The 22,711-nt window shown below is 36.6% G+C and overlaps 1 protein-coding gene across 7 annotated transcripts in view; it reads left to right on the top strand.

The window, feature by feature from the left end:
- The window catches only part of UTRN (utrophin), a 491,233-nt gene that overhangs the window by 203,267 nt on the left and 265,255 nt on the right, over positions 1 to 22,711 (top strand). For all 7 annotated transcript variants that reach the window (XM_032407730.1, XM_032407732.1, XM_032407729.1 and 4 more), the window contains 5 exons: positions 7,952 to 8,140; positions 9,007 to 9,179; positions 16,469 to 16,619; positions 18,033 to 18,208; positions 22,023 to 22,158. In XM_032407730.1, the coding sequence (XP_032263621.1) occupies positions 7,952 to 8,140; positions 9,007 to 9,179; positions 16,469 to 16,619; positions 18,033 to 18,208; positions 22,023 to 22,158 (825 nt within the window). The remainder of the gene's footprint in view (positions 1 to 7,951; positions 8,141 to 9,006; positions 9,180 to 16,468; positions 16,620 to 18,032; positions 18,209 to 22,022; positions 22,159 to 22,711) is intronic.

Here is a 22,711-nt window from a genome sequence, read left to right as displayed (position 1 = left end):
TTGACTCCTTAATTTCCCTTTCTTCTGTCTTGTTGTTGGTGTATAGGAATGCCACTGATTTCTGTGCATTGATTTTATATCTTGCCACTTTACTGAATTCCTGTATGAGTTCTAGCAGTTTTGGGGTGGAGTCTTTTGGGTTTTCCACGTAAAGTATCATATCATCTGCAAAGAGTGAGAGTTTGACTTCTTCTTTGCCGATTCGGATGCCTTTTATTTCTTTTTGTTGTCTGATTGCTGTGGCTAGGACTTCTAGTACTATGTTGAATAGCAGTGGTGATAGTGGACATCCCTGCCGCATTCCTGACCTTAGGGGGAAAGCTCTCAGTTTTTCCCCATTGAGAAGGATATTCGCTGTGGGTTTTTCATAGATGGCTTTTATGATATTGAGGTATGTACCCTCTATCCCTATACTCTGAAGAGTTTTGATCAAGAAGGATGCTGTACTTGGTCAAATGGTTTTTCTGCATCTATTGAGAGGATCATATGGTTCTTGTTCTTTCTTTTATTAATGTATTGTATCACATTGATTGATTTGCGGATGTTGAACCAACCTTGCTTGCAGCCCAGGGATAAATCCCACTTGGTCATGGCGAATAATCCTTTTAATGACTGTTGGATCCTATTCCTAGTATTTTGGTGAGAATTTTTGCATCCATGTTCATCAAGGATATTGGTCTGTAATTCTCCTTTTTGATGGGGTCTTTGGTTTGGGGATCAAGGTAATGGTGGCCTCATAAAACAAGTTTGGAAGTTTTTCTTCCATTTCTATTTTTTGGAACAGTTTCAGAAGAACAGGTATTAATTCTTTAAATGTTTGGTAGAATTCCCCTGGGAAGCCATCTGGCCCTTGGCTTTTGTTTGTTGGGAGATTTTTGATGACTGCTTCAATTTCCTTAATGGTTATAGGTCTGTTCAGGTTTTCTGTTTCTTCCTAGTACAGTTTTGGTAGTTGATACATTTCTAGGAATGCATCCATTTCTTCCAGATTATCTAATTTGCTGGCATATAGTTGCTCATAATATGTTCTTATAATTGTTTGTATTTCTTTGGTTTTGGTTGTGATCTCTCCTCTTTCATGATTTTATTTATTTGGGTCCTTTCTCTTTTCATTTTGATAAGTCTGGCCAGGGGTTTATCAGTCTTATTAATTCTTTCAAAGAACCAGCTCCTAGTTTCGTTGATCTGTTCTACTGTTCTTTTGGTTTCTATTTCATTGATTTCTGCTCTGATCTTTATTATTTCTCTTCTCCTGCTGGGTTTAGGCTTTATTTGCTGTTCTTTCTCTAGTTCCTCTAGCTGTAGGGTTAGGTTGTGTATTTGAGACCTTTCTTGTTTCTTGAGAAAGGCTTGTATTGCTATATGCTTTCCTCTTAGGACTGCCTTTGCTGAATCCCAAAGATTTTGAACAGTTGTGTTTTCATTTTCGTTGGTTTCCATGAATTTTTTTAATTCTTTAATTTCCTGGTTGACCCATTCATTCTTTAGTAGGATGCTCTTTAGCCTCCATGTATTTGAGTTCTTTCCGACTTTCCTCTTGTGATTGAGTTCTGGTTTCAAAGCATTGTGGTCTGAAAATATGCAGGGAATGATCCAATCTTTTGGTACTGGTTGAGACCTGATTTGTGAGCTAGGATGTGATCTATTCTGGAGAATGTTCCATGGGCACTAGAGAAGAATGTGTATTCAGTTCCTTTGGGATGGAATGTTCTGAATATATCTGTGAAGTCCATTTGGTCCAGTGTGTCATTTAAAGTCTTTATTTCCTTGTTGATCTTTTGCTTAGATGAACTGTCTATTTCAGTGAGGGGGGTGTTAAAGTCCCTCACTATTATTGTATTGTTGTCAATGTGTTTCTTTGCTTTTGTTATTAATTGGCTTATATAATTGGCTGCTCCCATGTTAGGGGCATTGATATTTACAATTGTTAGATCTTCTTGTTGGATAGACCCTTTAATTATGATATAGTGTCCTTCCTCATCTCTTATTATAGTCTTTGGTTTAAAATCTAATTTGTCTGATATAAGGATTCTCACCCCAGCTTTCTTTTGGTGTCCATTAGCATGGTAAATGGTTTTCCACCCCCTAACTTTCAGTCTGGAGGTGTCTCTTGCAGACAGCATATTGATGGGTCTTGTTTTTTTATCCAGTCTGATAGCCTGTGTCTTTTGATTGGGGCATTTAGCCCATTTACATTCAGGGTAACTATTGAAAGATATGAATTTAGTGCCATTGTATTGCCTGTAAGGTAACTGTTACTGTGTATTGTCTGTGTTCCTTTCTGGTCTATGTTACTTTTAGGCTCTCTCTTTGCTTAGAGGACCCCTTTCAATATTTCTTGTAGGGCTGGTTTTGTGTTTGCAAATTCCTTTAGTTTTTGTTTGTCCTGGAAGATTTTTCTCTCTCCTATTTTCAATCACAGCCTAGCTGTATATAGTATTCTTGGCTGCATATTTTTCTCGTTTAGTGCTCTGAATATATCATGCCAGTCCTTTCTGGCCTGCCAGGTCTCTGTGGATAGGTCTGTTGCCAATCTAATGTTTCTACCATTGTAGGTTACAGATCTCTTGTCCCAAGCTGCTTTCAGAATTTTCTCTTTGGGGCGCCTGGGTGGCTCAGTTGGTTAAGCGACTGCCTTCGGCTCAGGTCATGATCCTGGAGTCCCAGGATCGAGTCCCACATCAGGCTCCCTGCTCAGCAGGGAGTCTGCTCCTCCCTCTCATGCTCTCTGTCTCTCATTCTCTCTCTCGCAAATAAATACAATATTAAAAAAAAAAAAAAAAAATTTAAAAAAAAAAAAAAAAAAAGAATTTTCTCTTTGTCTCTGAGACTCGTAAGTTTTACTATTAGAAGTCGGGTTGTTGACCTATTTTTATTGATTTTGAGGGGGGTTCTCTGTGCCTCCTGGATTTTGATGCCTGTTTCCTTCCCCAAATTAGGGAAGTTCTCTGCTATAATTTGCTCCAATATACCTTCTGCCCCCCTCTCTCTTTCTTCTTTATCTGGGATCCCAATTATTCTAATATTGTTTCGTCTTATGGTACCACTTATCTCTCGAATTCTGCCCTCGTGATCCAGTGGTTGTTTATCTCTCTTTTTCTCAGCTTCTTGATTTTCCATCATTTGGTCTTCTATATCACTAATTCTTTCTTCTGCCTCATTTATCCTAGCAGTTAGAGTCTCCATTTTTTATTGCACCTCATTAAAAGCCTTTTTGATTTTGACTTGGTTAGATTTTAGTTCTTTTATTTCTCCAGAAAGGGTTTCTCTAATAACTTCCATGCTTTTTTCAAGCCCAGCTAGTATCTTTAAAATCATCATTCTGAACTCTAGTTCTGACATCGTACTAATGTCCGTATTGATTAGGTCTCTGGCAGTCAGTACTGCCTCTTGTTCTTTTTTTTTGAGGTGATTTTTTCCATCTTCTCATTTTGTCCAGAGGAGAATAGATGAATGAGAGAACAAAATGCTAACAGGGTAACAACCACCCCAGAAAAATATACACTATCCAAATCAGAAGAGACCTGAAACCGGGGGAAAAGAAAGGGAAAGAAAGAAAAAAGAAAAAAAGAAAAAAAAAGAAAAAGGAAAAGATTAAAAAAAAAAGAATATGATCAAATATGATGAGGCTGGTGCATAGATCAGTGCCACACACTAGATTTTGGGTGTATTTTGGTCTGTTAGAAGAAAGTGCCTCCCAAAATTTTAAAGAAAGAGAAACTTATATATGTAGAAAAATGAGGGTAAATACGATGATGGGATGGAATATGACTGTAAAGATGAAAATTATAAAAGATTTTATAAAAGGAATTGATAAGAAGTTGGTTGAAAAAAGTAAGAAGAGGAATTAAAAAAAAAAAAGGGAGAGAATGTGATCAGGCAGGAGACTAGAACAAAGCCATACACTAGAGATTTAGGGTATATTTTGGTCTGTTAGAAGAAACTGTATTCCAAAATTTTAAAGAGAGAACAACATGTATATATATACCAAAGATAAGGTTAAGGTTAACTACTATGAAGGGATAGAATATGACGCTAAAAATGAAAAATGAAGATTTTTTTTAAAAAAGGGATTGATAAGATGTTGGTTGGAAAAGGGAAGAAGAACAATTAAAAAAAAAAGAAAAAAAGAAAATTAAAAAAATTAACTTTGAGAGACTAAAGAATCGGGGGAAAAAAGCCATGAATTCTCTGTGCTGTATTCCCCTAGTGCTGGCATTCTGCCGTTCTCATTGATCAGTGAACTTGGTCTTGGCTGGTTGTTCTTGCGAATCTTCTGGGGTAGGGGCCTCTCGCAGTGATTCTCAGATGTCTTTGCTGGAGGTGGAATTGCCCCACCCTTGCCGGTTGGGCTAAGCAATCTGCTCGGGTTTGCTCTGGGGAGCTTTTGTTCCCTGCAAGCTGTCCCTACAGCTTTGGAGGACGAGATGAAAATGGTGGCCTCCCAATCTCCACCCCAGAGGAGCCGAGAATTCAGGGCCCCGCTCCTCAGTGAGCCCCCAGAGAAAAGCAGTCAGTCGCTCCCGTCTCCCCGGTCTCCGGCCGCACTCCGTGCTCACCCGGCCTGTGACCAAGCGTTTCTATCTCTGGCACCCGACCCCGTGTAGAGTCTCCAAACCCAGCAGATCCCTGTGGTGTGCTCCTATGCCACTCCTCCAGGGGGAGGAAAGGGAGTCTCCCCAGATCTGCCAATTGTTGGGTCCCTGCTAGAAGAGCAGTGGCCCGACTATGCCGCGCATCAGTTTATGGCAACCCCGAGCTGAGAGCCCGCTCCTCGGCTCCATCTCTGCAGCCGGCTTCCCCGCTCTGACACCTGGGAGCTCTGCCGCACTCAGGCACCCCAGGTCTTTCTGTGACCCCCAGGGTCCTGAGACCACACTGTCCCCGCGAGGGTTCCACCCCCTGCTTAGCCACCGGAGTGACGTCGCTCATTGGAGCAGACTTCTTTTTTTTTTTTTTTTTTAAAGATTTTTATTTATTTATTTGTCAGAGAGAGAGAGAGCACAAGCAGGGGGAGCAGCAGAGGGAGAGGGAGAAGCAGGCTCCTCACTGAACAAGGAGCCCAATGCGGGCCTCGATCCCAGGACCCTGGGATCATGACCTGAGCCGAAGGCAGACGCTTAACGACTGAGCCACCCAGGCGTCCCTGGAGCAGACTTCTAAAAGTTCCGATTTTGTGCACCACTGCTCTATCACTTGCTGGTAGCGGCTGATGGAGGCCCCCTCCTCCGCCGTCTATCCTCCCGAATATCGCCTCGGCTTCACTTCTCTGCACGTCCTACCTTCCAGAAAGTGGTCGCTTTTCTGTTCAGAGAATTGCTGCTATTCTTTTCTTCAATCTCCTGTTGAGTTCGTAGGTGTTCAGAATGGTTTGATCCCTATCCAGCTGAATTCCTGGGACCAGACGAAATTGAGGTCTCCTACTCCTCTGCCATCTTGCTCCTCCTTCTCATTGTTACTTTTTTAAAGTATCTTAACTTTCCTAGAACTTTATCTTTGGGTCTCAAATCATAACTCATTACTGGTCCAAAATGGAAATAATTTTTGGACTTTTAACAAATACATAAATTTGTTTTTTAAGAGTATTAACATACAGTACAACAGGCACATTTCATTTTGGATTCACTAGCATTAGTTAGTGTAATTGTTTTAAAATGCTTGAAAAGGTTTTGTCCTTATATCATTAGCCCATATCCTTCTTTAGACTTTCAGTTTTTAAAACTGTTTCTTATCTGTGACACTAGAATCTCTTGGGGAACTTAAAAAAAAAAAATCTAACCCCCAAACCAGTTAAATCAAAATCTCTTAGGTTGGGCTTATCTGTGAACTCTCTTTAAACAGACAAACAAACAAACAAACTTTCTAAGTAATTCTAATGTTCAATCAGAATTGAGAACCACCAGTTTATAGGATTCATTTTCTTACTTGAAATGTGTGTTAAATGACCTTTTCTCATTTGTTTATGAGGGTATGTATTACTATTTTTAAAATATGTGTGAGCGCTCTATAAAATAAAGATATTAGTCTTCTGTCATATTTGCAATAAAAGTATTATCTTGTTGATTTTCATGTTCTAATTATTTTTTCTTTAACATACAACCATTTAAAATATTTGTTTAGCCCTACATGACTATGTTTTTTCATGGGTTTTTTTTTTTTGTTCCCAGCCTACTTGGGCTCTGGAAAGTCCTTATTTTCCACAGAGATGATGAATATTCAGTTCTGTTTAGTTCTGGTTTTTCCGTATGGTTTGATAAAAACAAAACTTAGGAACTTTTTATAACGTGTTCATATAAAATTAACTTTTTAATCTATTTATCTGGAATTTAGTTGTGTATGACATGAGCAACATCATGTAACACTGTCGAATGTTAGCATTAGCTTGCAGTAAATTTACATTTCTGTGTCCTAGCAGAATTCTTTAAAAATAAAATTATCCAGAAGTAAAGTCTGGGTCAGATCTTGAGGACTTTTTTTTTTTTTCCTTCTCCTAGGACATTTTGATTGATCACTCTCTTGGGATAAAATCTATTTTTGGAATACAGAAAGCACATGTTTAAATTTTGAACTGCCTTGCTGCTTTTGCAAGAGTATGAAGGCTCAGGAAATCCTAGGTTATCTTTATAGTCTGAACAGAAAACGGTAGTCTTTAATGAATGTGATTTTTTTTTTCACTTGGAACTTCCTATTTACAATACCTACAGACTTTCCTATTCTTTTATATTTGCTTAAAAATATAATTTGCCTTCTTGGACATATGGGTAAATATCTAGAAATGCTTTCTGACTAAAATTTGAATGTATGGCATCAGGATAATGAAATTAATATTAGTATCAAGTATAAATAATCCTGTGGCTAAAATCAGGAAATCTGGCTTGCTTCTATCCTGCTATCCAGGACTGTCCAGCAATTGGTGAACGCATTTTATCACATTCTAAGAGGCAAATAAATGCAAACCTCTAGATTCAACACTATGTTGTTGACTCACTGGTTTTAGTCTTGATTCTTGGTTTCATTTAGGAATTGTAACCGTAACCACTTTCAGGACAGTACCGTATTTATGATCATTTTCACTGCCATCTTTGAATTTGCAAAGGAATATACTTTTTTCGAAGTTTAATAGAGAAAAATAGTGAAAGCATCAGGGAAGCTACTTTAATTCATTAGAAGATGCACTTTACTGTTTGCAAGTTGTAGATGGCACTTAATAAACTGCAGACATTTGGAGTCAAGGACGTGAACGTGAACTGCAAGGCTGGTAGCTAATCCTAGAGAACACTTTTTTGTTGAGAAAGCTCTGATTAGAGAATATATTGATAACTAGTCCACCTGGCTTAGGATCTGTCTGAATTGATTGTCTTATATAGGAGTCATGTTCTGTAATATTGTTCGCAAAGGTGAAGATTATATACTGCACTACCTGGATATTATTTTAATCAAAACCATTGTTGCATTTCTTAGGTTATGAATACTTGTTTCACTTATTTATGTTCTCAACAGTGAGGTCCAGAAGTGTTTAATCTAATTGTGACATTTTACAAAATGGGTAAAATGATAATGGTATTAAAACGTTTTATTTCATATGGGACTTTATGATTTGTGGCATATTCTCATTTCCCCAACAGCTCAGGAAAGGAGTTGTTACGTTTTCTTGTTTGCTAAATGAGTTTAGGTGGCACACGTTGTAAAGAAAAACCTGTCAAGCTGTCACTTACTTATACTGTTTAACCACAGGCTACAGAAGAAAATCAGTATAGAAATTGTGAAGGGTTTCTTCAGCAATACAGGGCAAAAATATAAAAAAAACAACAACAAACACAACTCAGTTTTTTTTATTTGGATTCATGGTATTGAATTGCTCCACAAAATACTATTGTGTTTTTTTTCTATTTGCTTCTATTCATTGTGGGGATATTTTAAGAGATGTGTCTTATTATTATTGTTTTTACAGGCGGTCCCTAATCAGCAGAGAACAGGTCAGCTTGCTCCTGGAACTCGATCACCACCTCTCCCCACAGATTATCTAGTTGAGATTAACAAAGTTTTACTTGCCATGGATGATGCTGAATTATCACTTAATGCTCCTGAGCTAAGCACTGTTGTCTATGAAGACTTCTCTTTTCAGGAAGACTCTCTGAAGGTAGATCTCCAGGCATGATTCAAAGCCACAGTTAATGCAGAAATAAAGCAAGGAATCTGTCCTTGTGCCTTTGTAGATGGTCTATAATTTTTAAAATTTGTGCCAAGGAATTAATAATGCGTACGAATAATAAACTTTCCCCATTTCATCAAGGAAATAGTATCAAATTTTTAATTTTTTAAGAGTAGGCATGGATTTTTAAATATGCACAGTTATTAATTCTTGGCAACATCAAAATCTTCTTTAATCAAACACAGGCACAATCCATATTCCTTTCTTAAAAACGTGATTGTCAGTGTGATGTAAAATATTATGTTGTCATCTATAACGAGTTAAGATTGGTCACTGTTTGGGGTATGGAATAGCATGTTGCTTAAGCATTAATAGAGATCTGGAAGTTTTTAGTTATTCACAAGACTATTAAATACCATCAAGGCTTTTTCATATAATTTGGTAGCACTTAAGTATAAAATTTCAATTAACTTGCTATAGATTTTATATGTTTGCTAGCTCATTTCTGTCATTTAAATTAGCATTATTACATATTTGAAAATATAAATCATTCCAGCTTCAAACACTTCATTACCTTTACAGAATACTAGTGAGGCTTTTTGTATGTTCTGTACAAATACTGCTTTGAACAACTGTGAGGATTTTCTTTTCTGCCGTTAGGACGTTAGGTAGCATTTCTCACACTTTGGCCAATACACGATATTATTTTAAGTTTTCAGTTTTGAGGAGCAACAATCATTATGTCTCATTATATTTAAGATAAATGTTATGCAAGATACAATTTTGGTCTTCTGTGATTTCATTCTTCTTATCTCTTTGCTGGATTGTGTTAATGTGTGACAATACATTTGTAGAATATCAAAGATCGACTGGACAAACTCGGGGAGCAGATTGCAGTCATTCATGAAAAACAACCAGATGTTATCCTCGAAGCTTCTGGACCTGAAGCCATTCAAATCCGGGATACACTAACTCAGTTGAACGCAAAATGGGACAGAATTAATAGAATGTACAATGATCGTAAAGGGTATGTGTAAATTAAATTAATACTTTTCTTAAAAAGGCCTATAAGTTCATGGGCCACAACAATGGTCATACGTACACTAAGATTAATGAGAATAAATTTCACATCCTTGTCCTAGGCCTTGTTTAATAAATTGTGATGAGTGTGGTGCCTTCAAGAAAGAGGAATTATATCACATATAGATGATATTTTGCAACATAATATCCTCAAGTGAGGAACAGGGATAGCTACAGATAATTTGAGTCCATGTATAATCCCAACCCCCCCTTTTTTTTTTTATAATTTTCTGTTTAATGTTTTTGAGCCTTCTTTCTCGATTTTGACCAGACATATTAATAAGTAGAAATAAACACTGATAAGATTTTTGCCAGTAGCTGTGTATGTGGTAGAAAGGCAAGTAAGGTGTGAAATAGCCCAATATAAAGTACTGTGTAAGAGGAAAGTTACCAGAAAAATGTATTGGAAACATTAATGGACATACACAAAAAAACTAAGCATCATGTTCTTTATCTTTGTTTGTTTTAGCTGACATTTCAAGTGAGTATACAGTCCTTGAACAGATCACTTTTAGTGGCCTTTGGGTGTATTCCTTTGTATGGATTTTTAAAATCATCTCTGTACATTTAGAGAATATTTTTTACATACATCTTTATGCATAGTTACGCCTAGTTAGACTTGATTATTAGATGATGACTAATTTGTTAAAACATATTAATTTTTTTTAAATGATTTTATTTATTTATTTGAGAGAGTGAGCGAGAGAGAGAGTATGAGCAGGGGGAGGGGTAGAGAGAGAGGAAGAAGCAGACTTCCCAGCTGAGCAGGGAGCCCAACATGGAACTGGATCCCAGGACCCTGGGATCATGACCTGAGCCAAGGGCAGACGCCTAACCGACTGAGCCACCCAGGCTCCCCTGTGTTGTTTTTTAGATTCTACATATAAGTGAAATCATATAGTGTTTGTCTTTTCTCTGCCTTATTTCACTTAACATAATACCCTCTAGGTGCATCTATGTTGTTGCAAATGGCAAGATCTCATTCTTTTTTGTGGCTGAGTAATACTCTATTGTGTATATATACTACATCTTCTTTATTCATCTGTTGATGGTCATATAGGTTGTTTCCATATCTTGGCTATTATAAATCATGCTGCAACAAAACATAGGGGTACATATATCTTTTTAAATTCGTGTTTTCATTTCATTTGGGTAAATATCCAGTAGTATTTCTGGATCATATAGTATTTCTGTCTTTAAGTTTTGTGGAACCTCCATACTGTTTTCCATAGTAACTGCCCCAATTTACATACCCACCAACAATGCATGAGGGTTCACTTCTCTCCACATTCTTTCCAACGCTTGTTATTTCTTGTCTTTTTGATACTAGACATTCTGACTGGTATGAGATGATATTTCATGTGGTTTTGATTTGCATTTCCCTGATGATTAGTGATGTTGAACAACTTTTCATGTGTCTGTTGGCCATCTGGATGTCTTCTTTGCAAGAATGTCTATTCAGGTCCTCTCCATTTTAATGGGATTATTTGTTGTTTTGGATTGTGTTGTATAAGTTCTTTATATATTTTGGGTAACAACCCCTTATTGGATAAATCATTTGCAGATATTTTCTCCCATTCAGTAGTTTGCTTTTTTGTTTAGCTGATCGTTTTCTTCACTGTGCAAAAGCTTTTTATTTTGGTGTGGTTCCAGTAGTCTATTTTAGGTTTTTTTTTTGCCTTGCCTGAGGAGACATATTCATAAAAATGAATATTTATAGATACTTATGGCCTTTGTCCAAGAAATTACTGCCTATGTTACTTTTGGGTAGTTTTAAGGTTTCAGGTCTCACATTTAAGTCTTGATTATATATTTGCTTTTACCAGGGAAAAAAAATTTTTTTTCATTATTTTCTTACTTTTCTAGTTGTAGTCTTTTCTTTCCACTTGAAGAATGGTGATGAACTCCTTTAACTTTTGTTTGTTTGGGAAACTCTGTCTCTCCTTCAATTCTGAATGACCTTGCCAGGTAGAGTATTGATTGTAGGTTTCTTCCTTTCAGCACTTAGAATATATCGTGCCACTCTCTTCTCATTTGCAGAGTTTCTGTGGAAAAATCAGCTGATATCCTTGTGGGATTTCCCTTTTATGTAACGGTTTGTTTTTTCTTGTTGCTTTTAAGATTCCCTCTTTATCTTTAGTTTTTCCCATTTTAATTATGGTGTGTCTTGGTGTGGACTTCCTTGGGTTCATCTTGTTTGGTATTCTTTGTGCTTCCCGGACCTGGATGTCTGTTTCCTTCCCAATATTAGGGATGTTTTCAGCTATTATTTCTTCAAATAATTTTCTGCCTCCTTCTCTTTATCTTCTCTTTTTGGGATCCCTATAATGTGAATGTTATTACACTTGATGATGTTTTAGAGTCCTCCTAATCTATTCTCACTTTTATTATTATTTTCCTTTTGCTGTTTAGTTTGGTTGCTTTCCATTACCCTGGCTTCCAGATTGCTGATCCATTCTTCTGCATCCTCTAATTTGTTGATTCCTTCCAGTACATTTTTCATTTCAGTTATTGTATTCATTAACTCTGACTGGTTATTTTTTATATTTTCTGTCTCTTTGTTGAAGTTCTTACTGAGTTCAAATATTCTTCTCTCAAGTCTGGTGAGTATATTTATGACCATTTGCTCTCTTTAGCAGGTCTATTGCTTATCTCAGTTTTGTTTAGCCTTCCCCCCCCGCCCCCCTACGATTTTTGTCTTGTTCTTTCATTTGGGACATATTCCTGTTTCCTTATTTTGTCTGACTCTCTGTGTTTGGTTCTGTGTGTTAGGTAGGTCAGTTACATTTCTTGGTCTCAAAAGTAGTGGATATGTGATGTCCTGTAATGCAATCCTACACTACTGCATGTGCCCTCCTGTTGTGGCTGAGCCATGATTACTATGGCATGCTGGTGGCTCAGGCTGGCCCTTAGCTCAGCTGGCTATGGTGACCTGCTTTGCCTGCTGTGGGCACACTGGGCAGGGTTTGCTCCCCTGGCTGTTGAAAGATCTGGCTGCAGCCACCTTGGGCTTGTTGTTGGATGGGGCCAGCAGTTAGTTTGGCTGTTTGTAGTTAGCTGCTGCAACAGCTGCAGTACAGGGAAGGGCAGGGCTTGCTCTCTGCAAGCCAGCTGAGAGGCCCAGCTGCAGGAAGTGTGGGCACTTTGATATGTGGGGTTGTCTCCTCTACTCTCCAGGTCAGGAGTCACTTTGGAGGGATGCCTGCCCAGGTGAGTTGGTTGGGTGGGGAGAGTCTGCAGGGGAATGCCAGGATGGGGCATATGGTGCTAGCAAGGTGGATAGATGGAGAGTGTCAGAATTGGCTCCCAGAAGCATCTGGCTGTCTGTGCTGGGCAAGACCAAGAAAAATGGCATCTGCCAGCACTTTTGCCCTGGGGGAATTTCTTGCAGATCCCTGCCCCTCTGGTAGTTTTGTGCTTTTCTTGTTTGTTACTGAAGAGTTGGTGTGTGGTAGCTTTCTTCTGTACTCTGTGTGATGTGTGTGTGTGGTATAGCATTGATTTTTTTGACCTTTGTATTTATATCAACACATCAATTGTATATAATGATAACTTTTTCTTCTTTTTAAAAATCTTCCTATTTGTATATATTCACTTGGCTAATGTGGTAGAACTTCAAGAACGTTGTTGATTAGTCATGCTGATGGCAGAAGTTCTGCCATTTTCTTGATTATAAAAATGTTATCTTTTAAAAAGGTAACATGGGAATTTTCAAAAATTTAAGCACCAACTATATTTAACTATATGTTCTTATTTTAGAAAAGTCCCATCTGTCATAACTTTCATTATTTTGTTTCCTTTGTTAACTTGATTACATTTGCTAGAGGATTGTCTCTTTTATTTTATCCCAGCACTTGGATGCATTATGTTCTTATTCTTAATTTTTGTTTTTCTTTCCCAACTTTGGTAACCTATCCTAAATCTTTATTTTTTCTCCATCCATGTTTATCCACCTTTCACAAGTAGTAAGTGAGAACTTTTTTGTATTCTCTTTTTTCATAAAACATCAAGGCAGTGGCAAATGTCCTGCACTTTCATGGTTTCAGTTATCAGTTATAATCACATGAGGGTGAACACCAATCCATTTGTCTATACCAGGTCCCTGTGCCAATTGGCCTATAAAACTTTTCAAACTTTTTCAGGAGTAGAATTTAGTGATTCTTCACTTACATACAACATCCAGTGCTCATCACACCAGGTGTCCTCCTTAATGCCCATCACCCATTTAGACTATCCCCACACCTCCCTTCCAGCAACCCTCTGTTCTCTAAAGTTACGAGTCTATTTTATGGTTTGCCTCTCTTTTTTTTTCCTTTCCCTTATGTTCATCTCTTTTGTTTCTCAAATTCCACATATGAGTGAAATCGTATGGTATTTGTCTTTCTCTCAATGACTTATTACACTATATGATGACTAACTGTAATTTAAATAAAAACTTGAAACAAACAAAAAAAGAGATAAAACTAATCTATGGGGAAAAACTTTGTTGGCCTATAGTGAAAGTAAGATAAATGCCATGAAAATATAACAGATCAGCTTTCTTTGAGAACTCCCTTATGCCTACTTTACACTGGTGCATGGTGTTAGTTTTCATATTTTTTCAAATAAGTAATTTTACAACCATCTTAGATAAATAATGGAGCCCTCTTTTCCTGGACGAATTTCTTCCCTTTCTTTGAGCCAGTTATTTCTTTCTTCTCATCTTGGATCCTTGGATCCTTATGTATCTTTTCTCCTAAGAATGCCTTTTCAGGTATTCATCCTCTGTATTTCCATTGGTGGCTTTACTGCTACGCGGACAAAGTTCAGACCTCTCATCTTGAACTTGGAAGCTTTTTAACAGTGTTCTCCAGATGGCCTAATTTCTTATACCTTGTACATATCGCTCAAAAAAAGTTACTTTCATTCATTTCACACAATCTTGATTAAAATTTTCTTTGTTTTCTTTACCTTCCCAGTTTCTGATTCTTACTCAGAATTCCATCTTCTATAAGGAATAGTTTTCCTTCTTAATTTCATCAGTCATTCTTTTTCTATTATTTAAAAAGTTTTCAAAATTCAGTTTTAAGACTTCACCCATCCACCTATCTCTGTATACTTGTCTATCCATCTGTCCATGCACCATCTATTTGACCAATATTTATTGAGTGCTGACTAATTCAAGGCACGTGCAGCTACGTGTAAGTAGTTATAAAGGATTATAAGGCAGGTGTACTGAGTAGATACAGTCTCTGTCTCAGGGTCCAAATGTATATAGTAGAAAAGTATAGACGGGGACTTATTACATAGTGCATAGTGCTGTGATGGGGGCAATACAGGAGACCATGCTAGACACCTTGAAGGATTTGGGAAGTCTTCTTGGAGGTTACCCAGGTGAAGGAATAGAGGGAATACAACATTGCATAAAGTCATAGATAAGAGAGAGGGAGTGCAGGGCAGTTGAGGAAATAGAAATAGTCCAGCAGAGTTAGAACTCATAGCAGAGAGATGAAACCAGAAAGATCTGAAGGGACTATATCAGAAGGACCTTGTGTATCAAGTTAAGTACTGTTGACCCTTGAACAACATGGGGATAGGAGCACCGACCCTCTCCCCCGCAATGTAGTTGAAAATTTGTGTATAACTTTTGGCTCCCCAAAAACTTAACTACTAATGCTTTCTGCTGACTAGAGCCTAACTGATAACACAGCTTATTAACACATATTTTGTATGTTATATATATGATATACTGTATTCATACAAGAAAATAAGCTAGAGAAAAGAAAATGTTATTAAGAAAGTCATAAGGAAAAAAAAGTCATAAGGAAGAGGAAATATATTTGCAGTATTTATCAGAAAAATCCATGCATAAATATAGGGAGACTTTAAAGTATTTTAACAAAGGAATGACAGTTTGCTGATTGTAGGATACGTTGGTAGAGGACAAGACTAAGAGCAAGGACGACCCGTCTATGCTGGTCACGTAACGATAACTTGATTAGGATAGTGGCTATGGAAGTGGAGACTAAGGGAAAATTTGGGAATTAAATAGTTGAGTCAGTAAAATGTGGTGATTCATGGGATGTTGGAGTAAGGAAGAGGGAAGAGTAAAAACTGAGCCCCAAGTCTTTGGCTTGAGGACCTAGGTAGGTGGTGGTACCATTGCCAGAGACAGGTACTTGGATGGTGAGATGAGTTTGTGTGGAAGATGGCAAGGCCAGTTGAAATATTAGAGATAGCAAACTCATATGTTTATAGTAGGCTGGGACTTTGAGTCTGATTCTCTGGAAATCCACAGCCCTTTGCCATACTGTGCTGCCTCCCATACGAGCTAGCAGCGTTAGAGAGGAGGTGATGGCTTTGTGAGTCCTACCTGAACATGCATCTCCCCCGCCCCCTTTTTTTACTCTTTCCTGTTTAATCCATAGCTATGCTGCTTAGATTTATTTGAAATTTATGTTCTGTTACAATGATACTGATCTTTACTAAATGTAATGTTCATATTCTCAAGGTCTTCAGATCTTTTAGGCAGCCTTTTTAGCAACATTTTCTATTGCAACATCTGAAGAGTTAGAGTTTATGTTTCTTATTTAGTTATTGCATAGTTTCATGAAAGGTAATGAAGATTGCCTCTGTATCTTCTCTTAGTATTTTGTTTGAAGTGCTTTTACTTTAGTCATGCCCAGTAGAATGTTATTGTCATGTTGGGGGACTAGGGCTTCAACATAGGAATTTTGGGGGGCACAATGCAGTCCATAACACAGAGATAATGGAGTGCAAGGAAATTTTGAAGTATTTTGGCCTTTGGGTTTTGTTCTAGCTGGGAATGAAGTGTTCTGGAAGTAAAACACGCCTTTTTTCCCCCCCTAAGAAAATAGGGTAATTAATCATATTTTACTTATTTACCGTGTTAAGTGTTTAAAGTTGGGTAGGTTAACGTGGCTGCAGCTAATCAATCTTGATTTTCCAAGCTGGAGCAGGCTGTCTTTTCAGGTAAAAAGCTGCCTAGTGTGTTTGTGTATGTGTGCATGCCATGTTAAGATAGAGAGGGGCAGGATTGCTCTTGGTATGATGCCTGTTTCTCTAAGAGGAATCATGAACTGTAATCTATGAAAACTGGTCTTACAGAGCAGTGAGCTGTGAATTCACTTGTTTCGGGGCTTTCAGTTTAAATGAGGTTTGAATTTCGTTTTTAGAAAAATTGCTTCTAGATGGTCCTGGATATTTTGGAAACCTATTTTGTTTCTTGTCCTCTAGTCATTTTGATAGGGCTATGGAAGAATGGAGACAGTTCCATTGTGACCTTAATGACCTCACACAGTGGATAACAGAGGCTGAAGAGTTACTGGCTGAAACCTTGGCTCCCGATGGTGGCCTGGACTTGGAGAAAGCCGGGATGCACCAGCAGGTGAGTGCTTTCTGTCAGAGGATAGGGCGCCGCTCAAAGGGTGGCATATTTCTTTAGTATGTGGCATTGAAGACTGATTTTGAAAGTAAGGGCTAAATATGTTAACTTTTCAGGAGTACGTGGATAACCTGTAATTTTTGTTCCACTTCTACTTTCCAAGTTCAGAAGTTTAAGAAACACTGGTATTTACAGTTTTTAACCAGGACTTTAGAAATTTACATTAAAAATGCTCTTTAGTGGTTAATGTAGAAAAAAAAATTTTTTTATTTTTAAGATTTTATGTTCAGAATAACATTTGTTAAATTTTGTATGCAAGACTTTATTAAGGACAGAAAGATATTTGTATACCTCACCTGTTTTCTGTACTTAAACACTAGGCATCTTATTTTTCTTTGTATAATTGATAATTCTCATATAAGTAAATTATTCTTGAGCTGTGTCAGGGCCACTGCTCATGTGAGTCTAATATAGTCTTGGGGAAATACAACACAATAGCTAAATCAGTTCTGTTGATATTGGGTCATTAAAAATAATGGTCAAAAAGCAAGCAAAATTTCAATTTACCCCTGTTAAAAGTATTTTTTATTATATCTTTAAAATATACTTTATGTAGAAAGCTGATGAGTTAGAAAATGCTTATATTTTTTTCATGAACATGTTAATTTTCATGAATTTTATTTTTATTTTTATTTTTTTAAAGATTTTATTTATTTATTTGACAGAGAGAGACACAGCGAGAGAGGGAACACAAGCAGGGGGAGTGGGAGAGGGAGAAGCAGGTTTCCAGCGGAGCAGGAAGCCCGATGCCCGGCTTGATCCCAGGACCCTGAGATCATGACATGAGCCGAAGGCAGACGCTTAATGACTGAGCCACCCAGGCGCCCCATGAATTTTATTTTTAGAGTTATAGATAAGTGCTTAAATTTGACTTTAAAATATCCCTTTTTAGTTTGTTGCTTAAAAATTTACAGACTCATGAAGCAGTGTCTCAATAAAATACACACAGGTTTACTTACATACGGTGGGACATAGGGGTATGTGGGGTCTATACATATATATGTTTTTAGAAATGCTTTCAAGCACATGTTTGGAAGAAGAGAAACAGTCCACTTTAGTCAAACGTAATCGATGCTTAGGCTTCAGCATAACGAGCTGTTATTTATGTTATTAGGCTGTCCTCTTCCAGTGTGTTTTGCCTGATGGCATTCATGTGAATGGGTTAGATTTCAAAATAGATTTCAGTTAGTGTGTTCATTGAGATGTAGGTAAAGTGTTTAAAATGCCTTTTTCATGAACATAAAATGTTCTTCCAGGACTGTGTTTCTCTAACACTTAAACTGACACCATAGTACCTTTGTGGATCCATTGCATAGTTTAGTAATGGAGTTCACTTTGAGATGTACTCTGTTACAGGAACTCGAAGAGGGCATCAGCAGCCACCAGCCCAGTTTTGCAGCCCTGAACAGAACCGGGGATGGGATTGTACAGAAACTCTCCCCCATGGATGGAAGCTTCTTGAGAGACAAGCTGGCAGGTTTAAACCAGCGCTGGAGTGCGATCTTTGCAGAAGTGAAGGACCGGCGGCCAAGGTGATTTAGCTGTGATAACTCGAGGGCACGGGGTAAAGAGATTTTGGCAGAGCCTTTTAAGATGCAATTAGATGAGTTCAAAATTCTTCGATTGTCTGATAGGAGTTGTACTGACATTTAAGACCTCCACTGTGATGTTCTATATTTTTAGAACGTTGTCTCTTACTGTATTTTTAGGCTATCTGTAAAGTCTCACTTTTCTACTCAGATGTCCTACAATGTGAAAGATATCTTTCTTTATTCCTCTCGTTTCTGACGTTTTATTATGATATGGTGACTTTGTGGCAGGAACTTGAAGTAGGTGGGGAACAGTCTGGACTTGCGGTCTGAAGATCTGGGTTCAGGGTCAGACTTCTCACTCACTCATTTCCTGACTGGGTCTTGGAGTCTTCCTCTGAAATCCCTCTTACTTGGTTGTTCTTAATGTCAAAGGGTGTGTTACATCCATATATGCCAGTGCTTTGTAAATAATACAATTCCTCATCTATGTAATATAATAAATACGATGAATTATTGTTTGCTTTTATGTCAGATTCTGTTAAAATGCCCAGATTTTATTAGGTGTCTTCTGGTTGCAAACATGTTTGATTACCAGTGAATATAATACTCAGCATTACAAATTATTTTATATATTACCTTAAAATTATTTGAAGTTATTTTTGAGACAGTCAAGATTTAATGGTTGATTTCTACTTTGCATAACACATTTTACTTCATTAATGATCTTCTTTTTAGGTTAATGGTAGTTTGGGTTGAAAAGTCTCCCATTTTTTTTCTGCTAATTTTAACTCTGTAGATGCTGTATTGATACAGTGATAAGCTATTGTTTTGTTATAAAGACCAAATTAATATTTTATCAAGTCCAGTTTTACAATGTAAAATATAACATAAAATATGGAACTATGAATATTTGGCCTATGGCGGCTTTTTATAAAATCACATCATCTATTGTTTTGTGTGTTTTCGTAAGAGGCAAATAATGGTTTGTGCATTTGGGTTGAGAGATTGCCTGTGGCTAGAGACCGTGTTTGGCACCTGGCACACATTGTTTCATTTTATCCTCTCAACTGCTCTAGGGGGACTTAGACCCATTGTACAGCTTTTGAAACTGAGGCTCAGAGGGGAGAGCTTAAGTAGCTTGTCCAAGTCTCACAGAAAGTTAGTGATGGCATGAACTTAGGCTCTTAAATACTGTGCTTGAACAAATTCGGCAAGACCACAGAGCTCTCCGGCCAAGTTTCCTCCTCTGTAAATAAGAGCTGTGATATCCTCTCAGAGGTGTTGTGAGGATTAAATGAGACAGTGTTGGTAAAAAGGATATTCCCAGACTGTTCATAGTAAACACTCAAAATATCTAGTTCTTACAATAGCAAGTTAAACTAAAACTTATTCTCTAAGCATGTTATTGCTGAATTTTGCCAGTGATCGATTGATTTGATCAATATTTATTGAGTTTTGTGTTTAGCCTTGGGGGTGTAAATATGACTTAGGAACTCGGAGACTAAGATGAAGAAAATGTTTAAAGGGACGAAGGATACTGTGTGATTAAAGAGCTCATCATTAGGAAGATACAGTGTCATCACAAAGGCAGGGATGATGGGATGGAATTTAGGCATCCCAGAGGAGGGATCCTGAAGCTGAGTTTTGAAGTGCTTGTAACAATTCCCCGTAAGTTCACCCTAGGGAGGACCTTCTAGGGAAAAGAGTAGAACAGGCAAAGGTGAGAGGCATGAAGTAGCATGGCCAGGTGAGAGATCTGCAAAGTTACATGGTAAGGAGGGTTCAGGGGACCAGGGGTGCAATTGGAAGCTGAGGTTCCATAGGGTTTTATGTGCCATGCTGATGAGTTTGCATGGAGAGTCTTTATAGCTTGAAAATCATCTAGCTCCCAGGTCTTCTTAAGGAAAAAGATGTGCCTGCTGGCATGGTATTAGCAATAATAGCAGAAATTCTCCTGAAGATTTTCAAATGGATCTCAATGTGGTTGTTATTGCTCCCGGAACTAATAAGGTGAAGCTAATACATATTTTACTCATCTTGGGGATGAGATAAGAATAGTGAATCTCTTCTTCAACATCTTGTATTTTAACTAAAGCAATATTTATTTTCATAAATTTATGTTTAACTTCATTTCAGGTTGTAACTTAAATTGGGGCCACCTTGCAATTTTAAGAGCTTGTATGTGTACTCTTATCAGAGTCGTTGAGGAATAGCACACAGTTTAATTTGTTTTTATATTGAGTGCCTGTAGTTAAATATTTGCACAGTTCATCAACTTATGCCATTATTCCTTAATGAGCAATTGTTATCTCCTGTTTGAACATAAATTTATAACTTGTTTTAACTCTTAGTGATAACATTTAAAATGTGGATTATATTTAGCTAGTTTGAGGATGAAAACTTTGTGTGACTCAAATATGTCTCTTGAAATTACTTTGATGTTAGTTTCTTTCATAGATATATTTTCAAAATATTGTTAGTCATGATTATGCAACATTGGAAATATAAATTCCAACTCTTTTTTAAATACAAGTTTTCTAATAGTATTTGGGTGCTTACAAAGTTGTTACTTAAGTTAACGAATCTTCGACATAGAGGGTAAATTACCTGTCTTAGTATTGTCAGTCTTTAACAATTGGTACCATTGCTTGATTGATTGAGTTTAATCTTGAAGCAGTGTTCTCTCCTGATGGATACTTAAAAATGTAAACTTGTGATTTTGTAGTGATTTTCATTCATTTTTAACATCAAAATACTCTCCTTCAAGTATTACTGTGTTAAATACACAAATATTTCTTTAGCATTTGATTATAGTTATATATTGTATCATATGTTAGGTTTTTTGTGATTAAAAAGTCATAGCCATAAAAAATGTAAATTTTTATTCAGGATGACACAATGCAATTCATTAAAAAATTGCATTCCATTTTTAAGCTAGCAGCTAATAACTACAACTATAAAAATAATGATACCACCACCAAGCTGTAAATAGCTTTCAAACCCTCTCTGAAAAATACATAATCTTACTCATCATGAGTTCTAGTCATATTCTCATCTTCTGACAGATGGTTTATATACTTATGAATGTTATTCTTATAACATTTAAAAGATCTAATTAAGGCAGTTCCTTTTTTATATTCATATGACTATTTGTTTCCTTATATCCTTTAAAACTTTTGTTTTTTCTAGATCTCCTTTTATAACTTGGTGCTATATTCAAATACAATACTTATTTTAACGAGCTAACCAAATTTTCACTTTTTTCTTAGTCTTTCCTAATACTTGTAAAAATTTTCCATTCTCAGTATCTTGCCTTGTTCTTACTCTTTCTTTCCTATGAATAAAGTAGAGTAATAGTTGCTACCTAATGTGAATAATATGTCATATAATGATGACTTTTTATCTCCATCCACTACTCAAAGAGAATTATGTGTTTTTCCTTATTTTTTGAGGCAAAGACATTTTTCTTTCTTTTTTTAACTTCCATTATGTTGTACAGTGGTCTCTAGCTTTAAAAAAATCTGTTGTATTAAATTTCTGCAGAATTTTTCTTGATGAGAGAAGATAATGTATATAGTTTCAATATTTTTGAATTTAATGAAGGTAGAATTTTTATTCTCATATTATCAAAAAATCTTTGGTATTGCAGAATGTATACACTAGTATTAACACTCATTTAAAAATATATATTAAAATAATTATTAGGAATTTTTGTGTGTGTGGTGTATTTAGTCGGGATATCCAAAGCAAATATATAATGTTCTGCCTAATTGGATAATTTCTGTCAATGTTTTTCAATAATATATTCTTTTAGGCTTAAAGGAGAAAGTAAGCAGGTGATGGAATATAGAAAAAGACTAGATGACATTATCTGTTGGTTAACAAAGGCCGAGAATGCTTTGCAAAAGAGATCAACCACTGAGCTGGAAGAAAACCTGCAAGAATTAACGGTAAGTGGTTTATTTGTCTCTGTATTTGCCAATGCTTTTTGGTGCATGAACATTTACACTAAAAATTAAATATTACATGACTGAAGAAGAAAAGGGGAAGAAACTTTGTACTCTGTGGTAAATGTGGTGAACTTTCAAGAGGATTTTTTTTTTTTTTAAGAGCAGCTATAATTTTGTTCTTGCGGAGGTAAGGTTTCACTCATAGAGAAGTGGTAAATCATATGGTCTCAAGTATTAGACCGAAGATTTTTAGGCTATTTTAAACAGACTTCATCATTTTAGAATATAGTAGTACTGTGAAGTATAGTTCTTTGCTTTTAGATTTAGAAGATAATTACTGATTACTAGATATAAAATTGAGTTTTACAAGAAAACTCTGACTTGAGAGTCACTCACCTCAGCTTACTTCAGGCTTAGCATCACGCTTTTACTAATCAAATTTCCTTTGTTGATCCACAACCAACAAGAATTGTCTATAGTTGTATATGTATACAATATGTAAAAATACATAACGATGAGTATATGTAAATATATCAAATATCCATACATTTTT

Source organism: Phoca vitulina, unplaced genomic scaffold (genome assembly GCF_004348235.1).
Source record: "Phoca vitulina isolate PV1807 unplaced genomic scaffold, GSC_HSeal_1.0 scaffold9, whole genome shotgun sequence".
In the NCBI taxonomy this organism is placed as follows: Eukaryota; Metazoa; Chordata; class Mammalia; order Carnivora; family Phocidae; genus Phoca; species Phoca vitulina.
Note: the sequence above shows the minus strand (reverse complement) of the source record. Positions and strands in the feature narration are given on the sequence as shown.